Here is a 19,050-nt window from a genome sequence, read left to right as displayed (position 1 = left end):
GAGGTATCTTACGAGAAGTGGAAGTATATATATATAAATATATATATATCGGCATGTGCGTAAGTGTATAGAGTATAGTAACCGTACGTTTCGTTATTGCACCCCCCCGGGTGCTTATGAGATAGTTCTTTTACAAGTAGTATCCTCCTTCACGGAATTTTCCTTTTTGTTTGTTTGTTTACATCTGAAGAATAACCCGTTTTCTTCTAGCCTGCCATACACAAAAGAGTAACTAAAACACCTTTCGGCGCACCCGCTAGTTCTTCTGCCGCGACTACGTAATTCTAGGACTCACGTTTAGAGAGTTTGGATTCAGTAATCAGATGGATCATAGACGCATGGAGTGTGAACTCTCCTTTCCTTCTCCTACAGGTTAAAAGCAGTTAAAGAATCAACCGATATCGTTCATCTCGAGGCGAGGAACCCCATCCTTGTTATCGTTATCGTATAGGCACTTTGAACAGTTTGTTTCATTGTAAGACGATTTTATTTTCGTTCGAAATTCGCTCCCTCTCTCTCATAGTTTCTTCTCACCGGTTTATGTCGGGATCGTACGAGATTTGTTTGTACACACTTTTTCCGTGCGCGATTTAGTAATGGAACGGCTGGGTTGGTAAGAAAACTCGGTGAAAAGCTAGCTTGTCGCGTTTAGCGGGAACCTGGGGGAAAACAACTGGATTCTACTTTTTTTTTTTAAATAAACACCTACAGTATAATAAAAAATGAAGGAATGTATTTAACAACAACCAACGTGGGTAAAAAGAACGGAATCCATAGTGTAGACATCACATAGCGTTAATACATCCAATCAAACCTTCTTGCAGACGAATCTTGTGCGTTGATGTTCTTTTTTTTGTGTTCTGCATGCAGACCTAACCTACGCGTAACAGGAGTGTGAATGATCCTACGGTTCTAGTTGTATATAGTCCAATATTATTTCAAAGATTACCCGAGCACCGCCGTGTGTCAGAGATTGTTGAGGTGCGTCCGACGCCAAGGACCAAAAATGGTTCCGTTAATTCCGTAAACAAAAACATAAAATGTGGAAAACGATGTTGAACCTCCTGATATCCAGCAAGTTTGAATCGAAAAGGGGTGACGACGCTCGTCAATGGATGAATGGATGGTGAGCGTGTTTAAATGCACGTAAGTGAAGGAGAAAAAACTACTTTACTAGACATAAAAACTAGCGCTACGCTTCGAGCAGAGTTCATGGGGCGATTAGAAAGATTAAAAAATATAGACAAAACTTACAGCCTAACCCCGCATTCGTTCGAATTCAACCACGGATGGATTTCGCCAACCCGGTGGCCTACGTTGGAGTGTCAACAACCACGTAGTTTTTCACAGTTTTGGAAAATTTGTAATCTACAATATATACGAGCTTTACGTGATGTAAGTATTTCTGTACTCGTGGTTCCCTGGTTTAGGGAGAGCATTAGTTGCGTACGTTTCGTTTCGCGTACGTGTTTTAAGGTAAATTTGTTTTGTTGTTTTTTTAAGGAAGTAGGAGTCAGATGAGCGGCGTCAATATCAACAAATGGTTTCGACGGAGATTACACTGGAAGTGGATTCGATTCGAGCAATGCTTTAGGCCTTCGCAAACCGACAGAATCGGCCGCGCACCCAGCGGTAGGCCTTGCCGCGAAAGTCGTTGAACAGCAGCGACGGTTGGTTCGGGCTGAACGATTTGCCGGGCCCCGCCGGGCTGTAGTAGCCGGCGGAGGTCAGCCGGGGGATCGGTGCCGTGGTGGCCGACGACGGCTCGTCCGTGACCGGGGAAGACGATGAGGATTCCTCGATGAAGGCTAGCGGCGGATGACGGTCGTTTTCTTCGTCGTCGTTGTCGCGGTCGTTGGCGCCACCGGCGTCGGCGTTGTCGTGCTGCTGCGAGGACCCTGGTGGTCATGGACCGCTACCGGCCGTCAACGCCCAGCGTGCGTCGTCTGACTCGTGGGTCAGGTAGCGCAGGCCGACCTGCGACTCCAACGTGCGCAAATCGTTCCACGTCTGCAGATCCTGCAGCCAGCAGTGCAGCAGACTCTTGTCCACGGTGAATCGCTTCCGCTGCTTCACCTGCAGCAGGTTGTTGATCAGATCGATCGCTGAGGGGTAACAATAAAAGAGAGCTATTAACCCGCTCCTACCACTACTGCCGCCGCGTTTCCCTACCGTTGGAGGAAATCTCCTTCCACGGGTTCGGTGGATACATGAACGCTGCGTTTTGGATCTGATCATTGATATCTTCGTCCTCGTTGAACGGGAACGTTCCGCTGAGGCTGACGTAGATGATCACGCCCACGCTCCACATGTCCAGCGAGCGATTGTAGCCCTTGTTGCGCAGCACTTCCGGCGCTGTAACATGAATAAGAATCGTCCCGCGCTAGTTAGAAACACTTCAGAGATCACACTCGGGGGTAAGCTAGCTGCTGGGGTACGTACCGAGGTATGCGGGCGTACCGACCACCGATCGACGGAACGACTTTTCGCCGATGATGCGGGCGAATCCGAAATCGCACAGCTTCACCTGCGGAAACTCGTTGTCCGACGACAGCAGCACGTTCTCTGGCTTCAAATCACAGTGCACGATGTTACGACTGTGCAGGTACTTCAACGCAACGAGTATCTGCGGCGAGGGAAAGAAGGAACAAACACAACGCGAGTTAAACATGATATCACTTGTTGATTTGCATATGTCAAGCACTTCACCGTGACACATTGATTGTTGATGGATTGAAGAGGCTTTGATTGATGGTTCAAGTAAAAGTTGAGCATGACTTCGAGCCAACGTACCTGTGTGATCAAGAACTTAGTGACGCGCTCGTTCAGCCGGCCGTTCTGGTGCGACAGGATCATCTCTAGCATGTCGCCCTTCAGCTTTTCCATCACGACGAAGATGCGCTCGGGCGTCTCAAACATCCGCTCCAAGTTGACAACGCCGGCGTGCGACAGATTTTGAAGAATGGCGACCTCGTTCTTAAGCTGCGCCTCCTGTTTGGTCGGGAAGCGCAGCTTGTCGATTACCTTGATTGCGACCGATCGGTGCGTCTTCCGGTGCACACCGCCGTACACGATGCCGAACTGGCCGGAGCCGAGCACCTCGTCCGGGAAGATCTGGTACAGCTGGCTCATGTCAGTGATGCGCTCCTCCGGCTCGCCCGCACTACCCGGCGACTCGGCCGCCCGGGCCGTCCCCGTCTGCACCGGCATCAGCGCTTGCCGGATGGCCGTCTCCCAGCTCTTGGCCAGGTACGCTCCGATGCCGCTGTCGGGCGGCGGGAGCGCCAGCATCGGATCCGCCGGATGCTTCACATTGTACAGCGGGTCCTGCCCGACATAGTAGTCCACTGTCGCCGTGCGGATCTCGAAGCAGTGCAACACCTCGCCCTGCAGCGTGCGCGCCGCCTCCACCGCCACGATTTCGTTCAGCGGCAGCTCCTTGTAGTACTTGCTACCCTGGTCCGACACGAACAGCGTGATTGCTTTTGAGTCGAGTCGCCAGTAGTGGCGCCGCACCGTCTTCTCCTTGCTGGTGAAGTGCACCAGCCAGCCCTCCTTCATTGCCCGCCCGTCCCGGCGCTTCGTGTGCTTCACCGATTGGACGATACGCATCAGCGGGATGTTGGCGCTCGGCGACGACGACGAGTTGCTCGACGACTGGCGGGATTGCTGCTCGCAGATCACCTCCAGCCGGTGGTCCCCGCCGTCCCCGGCGCCGAGCAGGTGGTACGAGGGCGATGCCACTGGACATCCACCGTTCATCGCCGCCGTCTTGCCCATCGCCGTGTGCTCCTCCGACGTTTCGCCCGACGACGACCCGGACGCTTCCGAGCCACCCTTCGCCGTCTCGCCCCTGTAACACATCCCAGCTGAGGTCATCGGCGCACTGCCACCACTGCGCCTGCCGGATCCGCTACCGGATCCACCGCCCGAGAACGGGTTGTCATCGAAATCACTACTCTCGTCCTCCGGGTCGTCCTTGTACATCAGCTCGCGGTCGCTCGATAGGCTGCGATCGTCGTGCGGGTCCGCCGGCTGCGTGTTCTCGCCCGTGCAGTCCTTTGGCACCTTCTCGATGCACTTCTTGTGCGCATTGTAGTGGCAGTCCCGGCACTGGACGCCCTGCTTGAACAACCCGCGCAGCAGCTTCTTGCAGTGGTGGCACACGGTCGGCCGCGTGTACGTGTGAATCGAGAAGCTGTGCGGGATCTTGATGGACTGGCTGCTGCCGCCACTCATGCCAATGGTCCCTCCGCGACTCGTCAGCGACGACGATCGGCTCTGACGATTGTTTGACACACCGCCGGACGAATACTGGTCATGAGAGAAACATCAGATAGGGAGAAAAAGAAGAGAGAAAATAAATGTATTTGCCACCCAGAGTACCAAACGGTGGTACGTTTCATCAGCTGTTGTGTTATTTAATTAATAAGGTCAAGTGTGATCTATCATCAACCTCACGGAAAGTTAATAGTCCCTACATGTTTCCTTCTTACCAGCGGCATTAAGGAGGATTCTCTTAAAACCAACCAAACAACAACGAAATGATCAACAGTGAATGCCAACCTACGGGGGAACCAACAAGGAACGGTAAGAACGAAGAAAATAAAAACATAAAATACAACCAAAAGGGATTGGGGTTCCATCGAAAAGCTTAATTTATTTTGTTCAATTCGTGAAAAAAGAATACTGTTGATACATAAAAGTCTTAAGAGAAATTGTCTTTATATCTAGTGTAATAAAAAAAAGTCTTGCCTTGTTCCCATATCCAAATTGTGTCCCCCCGTGGAGTATATTAGCCCCCATTTTTAACTATAAAAAAATGAGTATACAAATACGAAAATATATGGAATGCATTGGTTTCCCTTAGAAAATAGTTGGACGGAATCGTTTTGCAAACAGTCGTTGCGAATGCGTTTCAGAGTTCATTGAGTAATAATTCTGGTTAATAGTTAAGTGTGACGCTGGTTGCGTGTGACATTCGAGAACGGCGCCTAGTTTGTAATGTCATTCATAAGTTGCTGCATTTTTCTTACCAGCATTGTTCCGGCGCCGGCCGTCTCGTCGGAGGCGAGCGAGTTGCTGGAGCCACCGGAAGGGCTGCGCGCCGGTATGACGGCGGCGGTCATCGACGACAGCAGGCCCCCGCCGCCAGCCGAGCCCGAACGGCGGCCACTGCTACCGCCACCGCTTCCATTGCTCTGCTGCTGCTGCTGCTGTAGGATGCCGGTGTGTTCTACTCTACTACAGTTATTTGGCACTTTGATAGCACAACGCTTATGATAATTGAGGCCACAGCCGTCACACTTCAGGCCCTGGCGCACCAGCCCGAACAGCATCTCGCCGCAGAAGTCGCAGAACGTGGGCGCTTTGTAGGAGTGCACGTTGAGTGCGTGCGGCCGCACCAGTGGTATTTCGTCTTGAGCAAGGTGAGTCACGTTGTTGTTGCTACTTCGCTGCTGCTGCATCATGGCTGGGCCACCGATGGCGGGTGGAAGCAATGTTTCTGTGCAGGTGAAAGCAAAAACCAAAGGGAAGGGAACATTTAGGTCAGCTGATTCATGCTGCTTGCCGCGGGCAGCGCACCACGCAATACAAGATTGAGATTTAGTGTTTCATTAAATCCTTCGTATTTTACTTGAATCTCCATCATTTTGCGAGGGTTTCAGCAACAACGAACTACGACACTTACGGTTGGCAGTAAGAACAATCTCGACGAGCGTTTCGTCCACTATCTCCGACGCCGCCGTTACCATCTGCAGCACGTTGTGCGAGTCGTAGTCGTGGCGAAAAAGGAGCAGCCGCTCCGGCAGCCGGTTCAACCCATTTTCTGGTATCTGAAAAGAATAGAACACCCTTACATCAAACCCGGGACTGACAACTACTGGGACAAGATCACAAAAAGTGCAGCACACGGTGCTGGATGTGCCTTCCCCCTCTCCATTGCGCGCCTTTACCTTGTTGTTGATAAACTCGCACGCCAGCTCCTTGAGCGTCTTGAGCGTCAGTGTGCTCGACTCGACCGTGACAATGTCGCGCAGGTTGCCGAACTGAAAGATGAACGTCGTGTCGTTGCCGGCCATTGCGATTGGATGGAAGGGTGGTGGTGGTGATTTGGCGGAGATGGAAGAGATGACCACGACCCAGGTCGCGGGGTACTAACGAAAAACAATAATTACGGTACTTGTCAGTGCACGCTGGGGGGTCGATAAAAGGAACCCTGAGGAAAAAAAAAACAAGTGGAACAAACATAACCAATTAGTAAAGTCACAGGTTGCTGCGTTGTTTGTCATCATATCGAACAACAAAGTTAAACTAAAGCTTTAGATTTGTTTCGGCAAGATAGTCGGTTGGTTGTAGGATTGCGTCACGGAGTCCCACCGAAGCATATTTGATTGAATGATCCGGATCCAGATATTTGTTTGATTGCTGTTTCGACGAATCGGCGCACAACTGGAAAACCATTGTTAATTGCACCATTGTAAGCTGCTCGACCTTCCCAGGCCGTGTTAGAATTGCACCTACGTGGAAAATGAAATGAAAAAACACTTCACCAGTGGGAAGCAGTGCCAGTTCGCGGGGGTAGACGAGGTAGGGGCGCGCGTTTTAGCACAACCGAAACACAAACACCCTGGGCGGTCGCGCCACTGCACACTTCGTCCGGCGATGACGTTATTTCGGATGTTACGACTGCGACTAGGCGAGAGAAGAAAAAAAAGGGAAATCTTTCGCCCTGGAATCTGACGGGGCAAACACACGACGGTGTCGGAAGCACCCCGTCACCAGCACACAGCGCGCACCACCACACCCTGTCGTGGTCTAGGCGGATTGTAAGATTGTTTTATCCTCGTACATCGGATGAAAATATTCACAGCACACGTTTATAAACACCAAATAGCAAAGGCTGAATAATTGATTACGGAAGGAAGTGGTGTAGTGTGCCGTCAGCAGCCCGGAATGCCCTGCAAGTTTTCACCCTCTCTGCCCATCCAGCACACACCGTCAACAACCTGCGACCATATTTATTCACCGTTAACCCACCCACTTCTGTTTGCTGGAAAATCTAAATCGTAGCAAATTGAAACGACTCTTACCACTGGATGTTAACATCGATGGTCCGCCAGGTACATCGCCGCTAGAGGTGGTTTGGAACTGGCAACCGAGCACCGAGACACAGCGGATGTAATCCAGCGATGGTGGCGACTGTGTTAGTGAGCGCGGTAGTGCTGTCCGCTACGACGACCACCCGCATGCATCGGATCGCCCCGTACGGCAACCGCTGGGCCTTCACGTGTACCGCACGCCGTCCGGGGGTCGTTAGTTTCACCCGAGGAACGAGGGCACGCAGAAAATCTGCTATGTGCCTGTGACGCACTACCGAGAAGGTAGTTTTCCGAACGAACAGAACTGCTGCAACCAATTGCACTACGCGTTTCTATGGCCCCCGTGGAATGTGTTCCCTATTGCACCAACGATAACGGTTGTTTACAACCAGGCAAAGCCACGACATACCCTACCCGTGAACCGAAACTGCTTACTTTCTCTCGGCTGTCCACAGCCATCGCGACTTTGCGCATGCTTCGCTGACAAACCAACGCGTATAGAGTGGGTAGGTGAAGTTGCTGCTGTCGCTTTGACAACTGGCGGACTGTGGAATAGATGCTTTCTTTTTGGGCATTACATTCAGGGCTACGTTATATACGTTCGCCGATAGTTTTGTTACATTACGTGCCGTGTGAAAACCTTTTTCTATCGCATGTTTACGTCTTCCATGTGCTCCTGATACAGAGCTCTACAACAGCGAGTACGCGTGTGTCAAGAGTGCTCCTACCAGGCGCGCAGTGTGCAAGATCTTGTTTTTTAGTGAAATTGATCGATTTACCGAATGTAACAATAACGCAGAGGTGTAAAAAAGCGAGTTCACATATGCCGATAGTTTTACTGCATTAAGTGCGGTGTGTGAACCTTTTTCTGTCGCTTTTTTACTTGTTACATGTGTTACTGATGCAGAGCCCTACAACGACGAGTTCGCGTGCGTCAAGAGTGCGGCTACCAGGCGCGCAGTGTGCAAGATCTTGTTTTTTAGTGAAATTGATCGGATTATCGAATGTAACATTAACGCAGAGGTGTAAAAAAGCGAGTTCATATATGCCGATAGTTTTGCTACATTACGTGCGGTGTGTGAACCTTTTTCTGTCGTTTGTCTACGTTCGTGTTGACGTATGTCAAAAGTGCTGCTACCAGGCGCGCAGTGTGCAAGATCTTGTTTTTTAGTGAAATTGATCGGATTATCGAATGTAACATTAACGCAGAGGTGTAAAAAAAGCGATTTCACATATGGCGATAGTTTTGCTGCATTACGTGCCGTGTGAAAACCTTTTTTGTCGCATTTTTACATGTTACATGTGTTACTGATGCAGAACCCTACAACGACGAGTTCGCGTGTGTCAAGAGTGCGGCTACCAGGCGCGCAGTGTGCAAGATCTTGGTTTTTAGTGAAATTGATCGGATTATCGAATGTAACATTAGCGCAGAGGTGTAAAAAAAGCGAGTTCACATATGCCGATAGTTTTACTGCATTACGTGCCGTGTGAAAACCTTTTTTGTCGCTTGTTTACATGTTACATGTGTTACTGATGCAGAACCCTACAACGACGAGTTCGCGTGTGTCAAGAGTGCGGCTACCAGGCGCGCAGTGTGCAAGATCTTGTTTTTTAGTGAAATTGATCGGATTATCGAATGTAACATTAACGCAGAGGTGTAAAAAATGCGATTTCACATATGCCGATAGTTTTGCTGCATTACGTGCGGTGTGTGAACCTTTTTCTGTCGTTTGTCTACGTTCGTGTTGACGTATGTCAAAAGTGCTGCTACCAGGCGCGCAGTGTGCAAGATCTTGTGTTTTAGTGAAATTGATCGATTTACCGAATGTAACAATAACGAAGAGGTGTAAAAAAAGCGATTTCACATATGCCGATAGTTTTGCTGCATTACGTGCCGTGTGAAAACCTTTTTCTGTCGCATTTTTACTTGTTACATGTGTTACTGATGCAGAACCCTACAACGACGAGTTCGCGTGTGTCAAGAGTGCGGCTACCAGGCGCGCAGTGTGCAAGATCTTGTTTTTTAGTGAAATTGATTGGATTATCGAATGTAACATTAACGCAGAGGTGTAAAAAAAGCGAGTTCACATATGCCGATAGTTTTACTGCATTAAGTGCGGTGTGTGAACCTTTTTCTGTCGTTTGTCTACGTTCGTGTTGACGTATGTCAAAAGTGCTGCTACCAGGCGCGCAGTGTGCAAGATCTTGTTTTTTAGTGAAATTGACCGGATTATCGAATGTAACATTAGCGCAGAGGTGTAAAAAAAGCGAGTTCACATATGCCGATAGTTTTGCTGCATTACGTGCCGTGTGAAAACCTTTTTTGTCGCTTGTTTACATGTAACATGTGTTACTGATGCAGAACCCTACAACGACGAGTTCGCGTATGTCAAGAGTGCGGCTACCAGGCGCGCAGTGTGCAAGATCTTGTTTTTTAGTGAAATTGATCGGATTATCGAATTTAACATTAACGCAGAGGTGTAAAAAAAGCGATTTCACATATGCCGATAGTTTTGCTGCATTACGTGCCGTGTGAAAACCTTTTTTGTCGCTTGTTTACATGTTACATGTGTTACTGATGCAGAACCCTACAACGACGAGTTCGCGCGTGTCAAGAGTGCGGCTACCAGGCGCGCAGTGTGCAAGATCTTGTTTTTTAGTGAAATTGATCGGATTATCGAATTTAACATTAACGCAGAGGTGTAAAAAAAGCGATTTCACATATGCCGATAGTTTTGCTGCATTAAGTGCGGTGTGTGAACCTTTTTCTGTCGTTTGTCTACGTTCGTGTTGACGTATGTCAAAAGTGCTGCTACCAGGCGCGCAGTGTGCAAGATCTTGTTTTTTAGTGAAATTGACCGGATTATCGAATGTAACATTAACGCAGAGGTGTAAAAAAAGCGAGTTCACATATGCCGATAGTTTTACTGCATTACGTGCCGTGTGAAAACCTTTTTTGTCGCTTGTTTACATGTTACATGTGTTACTGATGCAGAACCCTACAACGACGAGTTCGCGTGTGTCAAGAGTGCGGCTACCAGGCGCGCAGTGTGCAAGATCTTGTTTTTTAGTGAAATTGATCGGATTATCGAATGTAACATTAACGCAGAGGTGTAAAAAATGCGATTTCACATATGCCGATAGTTTTGTTGCATTACGTGCGGTGTGTGAACCTTTTTCTGTCGTTTGTCTACGTTCGTGTTGACGTATGTCAAAAGTGCTGCTACCAGGCGCGCAGTGTGCAAGATCTTGTGTTTTAGTGAAATTGATCGATTTACCGAATGTAACAATAACGAAGAGGTGTAAAAAAAGCGATTTCACATATGCCGATAGTTTTGCTGCATTACGTGCCGTGTGAAAACCTTTTTTGTCGCTTGTTTACATGTTACATGTGTTACTGATGCAGAACCCTACAACGACGAGTTCGCGTGTGTCAAGAGTGCGGCTACCAGGCGCGCAGTGTGCAAGATCTTGTTTTTTAGTGAAATTGATCGGATTATCGAATTTAACATTAACGCAGAGGTGTAAAAAAAGCGATTTCACATATGCCGATAGTTTTGCTGCATTACGTGCCGTGTGAAAACCTTTTTTGTCGCTTGTTTACATGTTACATGTGTTACTGATGCAGAACCCTACAACGACGAGTTCGCGTGTGTCAAGAGTGCGGCTACCAGGCGCGCAGTGTGCAAGATCTTGTTTTTTAGTGAAATTGATCGGATTATCGAATTTAACATTAACGCAGAGGTGTAAAAAAAGCGAGTTCATATATGCCGATAGTTTTGCTGCATTAAGTGCGGTGTGTGAACCTTTTTCTGTCGTTTGTCTACGTTCGTGTTGACGTATGTCAAAAGTGCTGCTACCAGGCGCGCAGTGTGCAAGATCTTGTTTTTTAGTGAAATTGATCGGATTATCGAATTTAACATTAACGCAGAGGTGTAAAAAAAGCGATTTCACATATGCCGATAGTTTTGCTGCATTACGTGCCGTGTGAAAACCTTTTTTGTCGCTTGTTTACATGTTACATGTGTTACTGATGCAGAACCCTACAACGACGAGTTCGCGTGTGTCAAGAGTGCGGCTACCAGGCGCGCAGTGTGCAAGATCTTGTTTTTTAGTGAAATTGATCGGATTATCGAATGTAACATTAACGCAGAGGTGTAAAAAAAGCGATTTCATATATGCCGATAGTTATGCTGCATTAAGTGCGGTGTGTGAACCTTTTTCTGTCGTTTGTCTACGTTCGTGTTGACGTATGTCAAAAGTGCTGCTACCAGGCGCGCAGTGTGCAAGATCTTGTTTTTTAGTGAAATTGACCGGATTATCGAATTTAACATTAACGCAGAGGTGTAAAAAAAGCGATTTCACATATGCCGATAGTTTTACTGCATTAAGTGCGGTGTGTGAACCTTTTACTGTCGCATTTTTACTTGTTACATGTGTTACTGATGCAGAGCCCTACAACGACGAGTTCGCGTGTGTCAAGAGTGCGGCTACCAGGCGCGCAGTGTGCAAGATCTTATTTTTTAGTGAAATTGATCGGATTATCGAATGTAACATTAACGCAGAGGTGTAAAAAAAGCGAGTTTATGTATGCCGATAGTTTTGCTACATTACGTGCGGTGTGTGAACCTTTTTCTGTCGTTTGTCTACGTTCGTGTTGACGTATGTCAAAAGTGCTGCTACCAGGCGCGCAGTGTGCAAGATCTTGTTTTTTAGTGAAATTGATCGGATTATCGAATTTAACATTAACGCAGAGGTGTAAAAAAAGCGATTTCACATATGCCGATAGTTTTGCTGCATTACGTGCCGTGTGAAAACCTTTTTTGTCGCTTGTTTACATGTTACATGTGTTACTGATGCAGAACCCTACAACGACGAGTTCGCGTGTGTCAAGAGTGCGGCTACCAGGCGCGCAGTGTGCAAGATCTTGTTTTTTAGTGAAATTGATCGGATTATCGAATTTAACATTAACGCAGAGGTGTAAAAAAAGCGAGTTCATATATGCCGATAGTTTTACTGCATTAAGTGCGGTGTGTGAACCTTTTTCTGTCGTTTGTCTACGTTCGTGTTGACGTATGTCAAAAGTGCTGCTACCAGGCGCGCAGTGTGCAAGATCTTGTGTTTTAGTGAAATTGATCGATTTACCGAATGTAACAATAACGCAGAGGTGTAAAAAAAGCGATTTCACATATGCCGATAGTTTTGCTGCATTACGTGCCGTGTGAAAACCTTTTTTGTCGCTTGTTTACATGTAACATGTGTTACTGATGCAGAACCCTACAACGACGAGTTCGCGTGTGTCAAGAGTGCGGCTACCAGGCGCGCAGTGTGCAAGATCTTGTTTTTTAGTGAAATTGATCGGATTATCGAATTTAACATTAACGCAGAGGTGTAAAAAAAGCGAGTTCATATATGCCGATAGTTTTACTGCATTAAGTGCGGTGTGTGAACCTTTTTCTGTCGTTTGTCTACGTTCGTGTTGACGTATGTCAAAAGTGCTGCTACCAGGCGCGCAGTGTGCAAGATCTTGTTTTTTAGTGAAATTGACCGGATTATCGAATGTAACATTAGCGCAGAGGTGTAGAAAAAGCGAGTTCACATATGCCGATAGTTTTGCTGCATTACGTGCCGTGTGAAAACCTTTTTTGTCGCTTGTTTACATGTAACATGTGTTACTGATGCAGAACCCTACAACGACGAGTTCGCGTGTGTCAAGAGTGCGGCTACCAGGCGCGCAGTGTGCAAGATCTTGTTTTTTAGTGAAATTGATCGGATTATCGAATTTAACATTAACGCAGAGGTGTAAAAAAAGCGATTTCACATATGGCGATAGTTTTGCTGCATTACGTGCCGTGTGAAAACCTTTTTTGTCGCTTGTTTACATGTTACATGTGTTACTGATGCAGAACCCTACAACGACGAGTTCGCGCGTGTCAAGAGTGCGGCTACCAGGCGCGCAGTGTGCAAGATCTTGTTTTTTAGTGAAATTGATCGGATTATCGAATTTAACATTAACGCAGAGGTGTAAAAAAAGCGATTTCACATATGCCGATAGTTTTGCTGCATTAAGTGCGGTGTGTGAACCTTTTTCTGTCGTTTGTCTACGTTCGTGTTGACGTATGTCAAAAGTGCTGCTACCAGGCGCGCAGTGTGCAAGATCTTGTGTTTTAGTGAAATTGATCGATTTACCGAATGTAACAATAACGCAGAGGTGTAAAAAAAGCGATTTCACATATGCCGATAGTTTTGCTGCATTACGTGCCGTGTGAAAACCTTTTTTGTCGCTTGTTTACATGTTACATGTGTTACTGATGCAGAACCCTACAACGACGAGTTCGCGTGTGTCAAGAGTGCGGCTACCAGGCGCGCAGTGTGCAAGATCTTGTTTTTTAGTGAAATTGATCGGATTATCGAATGTAACATTAACGCAGAGGTGTAAAAAAAGCGAGTTCATATATGCCGATAGTTTTACTGCATTAAGTGCGGTGTGTGAACCTTTTTCTGTCGTTTGTCTACGTTCGTGTTGACGTATGTCAAAAGTGCTGCTACCAGGCGCGCAGTGTGCAAGATCTTGTTTTTTAGTGAAATTGACCGGATTATCGAATGTAACATTAGCGCAGAGGTGTAAAAAAGCGAGTTCACATATGCCGATAGTTTTGTTGCATTACGTGCCGTGTGAAAACCTTTTTTGTCGCTTGTTTACATGTTACATGTGTTACTGATGCAGAACCCTACAACGACGAGTTCGCGTGTGTCAAGAGTGCGGCTACCAGGCGCGCAGTGTGCAAGATCTTGGTTTTTAGTGAAATTGATCGGATTATCGAATTTAACATTAACGCAGAGGTGTAAAACAAGCGATTTCACATATGCCGATAGTTTTGCTACATTACGTGCGGTGTGAAAACCTTTTTCAGTCGCATTTTTACGTGTTACACGTGTTACTGATGCAGAGCCCTACAACGACGAGTTCGCGTGTGTCAAGAGTGCGGCTACCAGGCGCGCAGTGTGCAAGATCTTGCTTTTTAGTGAAATTGATCGGTTTATCGAATGTAACATTAACGCAGAGGTGTAAAAAATGCGATTTCACATATGCCGATAGTTTTGCTACATTACGTGCCGTGTGAAAACCTTTTTTGTCGCTTGTGTACGTCTTCTTCTTCTTCCTCTTCTTCGTCGAGGATTTACACCGTCGAGGTGTTACTGATGCAGAGCCCTACAACGACGAGTTCGCGTGTGTCAAGAGTGCGGCTACCAGGCGCGCAGTGTGCAAGATCTTGCTTTTTAGTGAAATTTATCGGTTTATCGAATGTAACATTAACGCAGAGGTGTAAAAAATGCGATTTTACATATGCCGATAGTTTTGCTACATTACGTGCCGTGTGAAAACCTTTTTTGTCGCTTGTGTACGTCTTCTTCTTCTTCCTCTTCTTCGTCGAGGATTTACACCAGTAGGGCAATTTTCTGGACCAAAGTGCTAGCAAAGTGCTCGTTTGGAAAACATCTAATTGTGCCCTCTTCAATCAACTTCTTTCAATAGTGTTCTCGTCGGCCGCACGCCCCAGGCAAACGGTAAGGGTTTCATGCAATATATATGCTAATTGGTGGTAGCTTCGGGCTTGTTCAAGTATATGTTCCGGCCACCGTGGTTAAACAATGCTATCCGGTAAGATTCCGCACCTGAAATGAGTGTTTGCGGTTCTGTCGACTGCGTAAGCTGGGAGATCAAAGCTACAGCTATCGCTGGGTATACCGATTGACTTGTAACGGTGATGATTGCAGGTTTCGTCTTTTTGCTTCTAGGTCGTCCCAAGGAATATTCTGCTGCAAAGCTTCAGCTCAATTGGCTATACGCTATAAACAACCTGTTGCATTCGAAGAGGGATGCTTTTTTACAGTGCCACTATGCATATGGCTCCCGTTCGTAGGGTTCGCCTGAAAAGCGGTAGTGGCAGCGGGGTTTTTGATCGATTTGTGTCGTTCCGGCCGCCGCGAAGAACAGATGGTTGATAGATATCAGCGCCGAAGGCCGGAACCATATCTTCCACCAAACAACAATAACAGCTATTCATCTTGAGACTTTCTCGCTCAGCATTTTTGTTTTCCCATTTTACATTTTAAATCGTTACCGACCGCTTTCCCTCTAGGGACCGGCGGATGATCCTATATTTCATCATTTTCCCTATCAATCAAACGGCGATTCGATTGACCGGCCGACCTCTATGTTTCGTGCGTTTAGGGGGGATTGATTTATTGCTCGTATTCATTTTGGATGTGCGAGCCATCAAACATGTTTTTAACTTCATGAAATATTAGATCTAATAAGCATTCTTTTTTTTTGTGTGTGTTTGAGTTTGTGTCATTTATAAGACGCCTTTCGCCGACGATGGGATCTGAATCGGATTACACTACGTTGGTTCTTTTCATTTTAATGTTACCGTTATGATTTTTGTTCTATTCAACAGTGAAGCAATACAGATCTGCTATGGAATGTTTCTAACTGTTGTATTCACGGGTCCCATTTGGGTGTTGATAGTAATACGGCTAAGCTGCCATAGGGTGGTTTTTTGCTCCCCGATGTTTCCGTTTTACAACGACCCAATTTCTCCCGCTATGCTCACCACCGTAGACAAATGAAAGATTTTCACATACGCGATAGCGAACAGCTAGCGTAACGCAATAAGGGTGGCAAATTGCACTTTTACTACTTTTGTGTTCTGCAAACAGGCATGCAGAAACAGAACGGGTCCAAAATGGGGGTGCAGAAACATCCTTTCCCATCATGTCGCGATAGGTATGCTTGCTTTGTATTAGGTTTTTTCTTTTAGACTATTTCTGTTTAAGTTGCTGCTTGCACGGGTACAACTATGCGACCTTGGAGCTTCCTTCCGCTAGACAGGTATTTTCACCACCAGCCTGGTATCATTCGGTTTGCCGATATTCCGATTGGAAATCTAATGAACGAGGTGCACGAACACACGGCGAGCGCAGTGTAGAAAAAAAAGAATAGGTAGTAGGAAAAACAATCTCTCCGATGTACGGAACCGGATGCGGAACCGGGCTACCAGGGCATAGCAGCATATTGGCAAGCACTAATTGGTGATTGTCTTGCACCGCCTCTAATCAGCACATCGTTCCCCGGCCTCGCTCCGTGCTCGTGGCGCATTAATGATGTTTGGATGTTTCGGATTTGATTTTCGCTTCGTTTTTCGCCACCGCCGACATCCCTTCCGGAGCGGTCCGAATGTTCTGCCAGTATGCAGCCTGGCATTGTAGTCCGGGCACTGTTGAGGGTGAGTGAAAATTGCATAAAAAGAAAATTTAAATGCCTAGCCTTTCCGGGGGCCCGCATCCTCCATGTAAATGAAGGCCTTTGGCTGCCACTAAAGCTAGCTAGCTGGAAGCACTATAGAACCGATGCACCAAAACCCCCGGGGTGCAATCCGAGGGCAAATATTTCATACTCCAATCCACCGAGTTTTCCTTTAATGATCTACCTTGAAGTATTCCGACGAGTTTAGCTGGACGACGATGGTTTTATTGGAATTAACCTGTATTTTTCGTAAACGAAATAGGAAAAGCTCGTTTAAAGCAAGCAGTTTCAGAAGTTTAGATAGAAGGTATTGAGAGCATGCACAGCCCCACCAAGTTTTAAGAGTTGTCTTCTATATAAAGTTCACTATTCTAAGCATGGAAGGATACTTAGCTCAAATACCAACTCAATCCCCAAATCCAGGCTTCTACTTTTCTTTTCCATGTTTTCTCGGAAAACGTTTCATAGTTACAATGTCTTAATAAATGTTGCCTGTACGCCACCTTTGAACTAATTGAATGATTGGTGATGTGAAAAAGACATCTCGTAATCTCCGATACGTCCTCTAGTTGCCACCTGAGGGGACGATTTCTTCATATGTCCGCTCGCACCCCCACACTCCTTTATTGCAAAATTGCCAACCAATTCTAGGATCCAACCGGTGCCAAGCCAGCGGATGTCCTGCTCTCCGGGTTTAGGGAGGGTTTTTTTTCCCCCCATCTTCTGACGACTACTTTCTAGCAGCGTACGGCTGCCCAGCTCTTATCAGGTGGCTTTCCACTCAATCCAACAGTTTATCAGCTGTAATCTATTATGGACGGGATCGCCCATATAGATGGATTAAACGCGATAATCCAACTCATACGAACAACCAACCCTCGGTGACTAGGCGGTCCGGTTGGCAGCATTTACCGGAAGTTGGAGGGAGAAGGATGCCCATTTTTCGTCCTCCTCAAAATAGTCACGATAGAACTACGAAAAAGGATAAAAAAACAAAACAAAGTATCGGATGTACGGTTTCTCTCGGGCAAAGGATGCGCCATTACACACTGGTTGGTGGTCAATCGATACGTCTCCGATACGGCGCGGAAGTACGCCGGACGGGATAATCGCTGCCCCAAATGTGCTCCTAAGCAGATTACGCCCAGCAGCGTCGGAGTCATTTGCCGCTTCCGGCGACAAACGAGGACGCGTTCGCGTACAACATAGTCAGCAGTCGGCAGTATACGTCTTAAGCAAACCCGCAAAGTTACTCTGCCGGAAGCAGTCGAAGTAATGGCACACACAACGCGGAAACGAATCAACCATGTGAGTTTTATTTCGGAGTTCATTTGGTGGACGTTAGTTTTATGATTTGCTTCTATTTGCAGCCCGAAGGTATGTTCATAAGTAACGCTGCAACATGGCAGCTTGTTCGAGCGAGCCCAATTATGGCGGTGGAGCAATTTGTCGCACGAGACGAACAATCGGTTTATCTTTTTGTTTTTTTTTATTTTTATTTAACTCCCTGCCTAAAGGCGGCTTTCCAAAAAGGGTGGAAAAACTGTAGCGTCGGAAGCTGTAGCGTAGGACAAGTAAAATAAAACAAACGGATCTCAACGTGGTTGGTGCTGGTGGGATGGCGTACCTTCGGACCGGGCCAGATTGGATTGTAAAATGATAGCACGGGCGAAACGATACGAACCCCGGGCCGCCATACATGCAAATGTATGCACGAACATTGATGATGTTCGCTTAGATTGCCCCCCAGGAGAGTGGGGGAGTGGTGGAAGGTTGTAGTTGGATTGGAAAAGGTGCGCACCCCCCGAACGGGTTTTGCACGTCGAGCGCACGTCGTCCTACCAGCCCGGAAGGTTGGTCTGGACGCAACAGCTGCACCCAATGCCTCAATATAGGGGATTTTGCAAAATTTGCTCCATCGGAAAACCCCCTGCTGACGGACGGACGGATGGCAAGGGACAGAGAACGGCGGGTAGCTGGAAGGGCCGGGAATGAACTAGCATTTAAACTATGGTTATGGATAAGGCAGCCGGAGGAATTTATTTCACCACTTGCTTGATTTCTCAACGTTCGTGTGTGACACCCTGTGCCGCGTTGGCTTTCGGATTCCTGCCCGGGGCGAATTTTCGGGGAAAAAGGGGGAGGGCAGAGAGTCACCACGAGACGGGCCGGCAGTCGCCGGGGATGCTTTCGACCACACAGCCGCAGAGCAACTTTCTCCGGGTGTTGTAAATTTTGGCACGGTCTGTACGGTGCTCAATACCTTGGAAAATGGCACTTGAGTTCGCAACGCTGGACAAACACGCAGGTTAAATCGCACGGAATGGCACGATCGCTGTGGCTGTGTATACGGCTTTTTGCTAGTTTTTGTGTTTACATTTGGAGGTTGCTTTGCCGTTTATCGATTCGGCGATCCCGTAGCAGGTTGGGCGACCCTTCGGAGTTCGATTTCGGTGGTACGGATATCGCAACTTGAAGACCAGACGTAATGAGAAGCCCGAAAGTGTTAGTGTTAGGGGCGTGAACTTCACGAAACCTGCCCGGTATCGCCGAAAAACGCATCTAATCGATCGTCATGCAAGGAATCCACGGGTTTACAGCGCACCCTAGCAATATCTTACGCCTTACCCCGAGGGC

General features: G+C 47.2%; 1 protein-coding gene across 1 annotated transcript; it reads right to left on the bottom strand.

Annotated features, from left to right (window-relative positions):
- Window positions 1–706: 706 nt before the first annotated feature.
- On the bottom strand, window positions 707–7,530 carry LOC131269751 (serine/threonine-protein kinase D1). Its single transcript, XM_058272259.1, has 8 exons — window positions 7,095–7,530; window positions 5,958–6,220; window positions 5,693–5,837; window positions 5,037–5,506; window positions 2,794–4,314; window positions 2,443–2,626; window positions 2,173–2,355; window positions 707–2,105 (listed from the first exon to the last, which is right to left on the bottom strand). Exons 2-8 carry the CDS (start codon window positions 6,081–6,083, stop codon window positions 1,906–1,908), a joined length of 2,829 nt encoding a protein of 942 aa, XP_058128242.1. The 5' UTR covers window positions 6,084–6,220; window positions 7,095–7,530; the 3' UTR covers window positions 707–1,905.
- Window positions 7,531–19,050: the final 11,520 nt, after the last annotated feature.

Source organism: Anopheles coustani, chromosome X (genome assembly GCF_943734705.1).
Source record: "Anopheles coustani chromosome X, idAnoCousDA_361_x.2, whole genome shotgun sequence".
Lineage (NCBI taxonomy): Eukaryota > Metazoa > Arthropoda > Insecta > Diptera > Culicidae > Anopheles > Anopheles coustani.
This window is presented reverse-complemented; position numbering and strand designations above follow the sequence as displayed.

What these genes read in the sequence shown, in the direction of transcription:
- LOC131269751 (XM_058272259.1), bottom strand. Translation starts at nt 6,083, where the DNA reads ATGGCCGGCAACGACACGACGTTCATCTTTCAGTTCGGCAACCTGCGC. An exon ending in CCGGCGCCGGAACAATGCTG is followed by an intron (nt 4,315 to 5,036) that starts GTAAGAAAAATG and finishes TCTCATGACCAG; the next exon opens with TATTCGTCCGGCGGTGTGTC. An exon ending in CTAAGTTCTTGATCACACAG is followed by an intron (nt 2,627 to 2,793) that starts GTACGTTGGCTC and finishes CCCTCGCCGCAG; the next exon opens with ATACTCGTTGCGTTGAAGTA.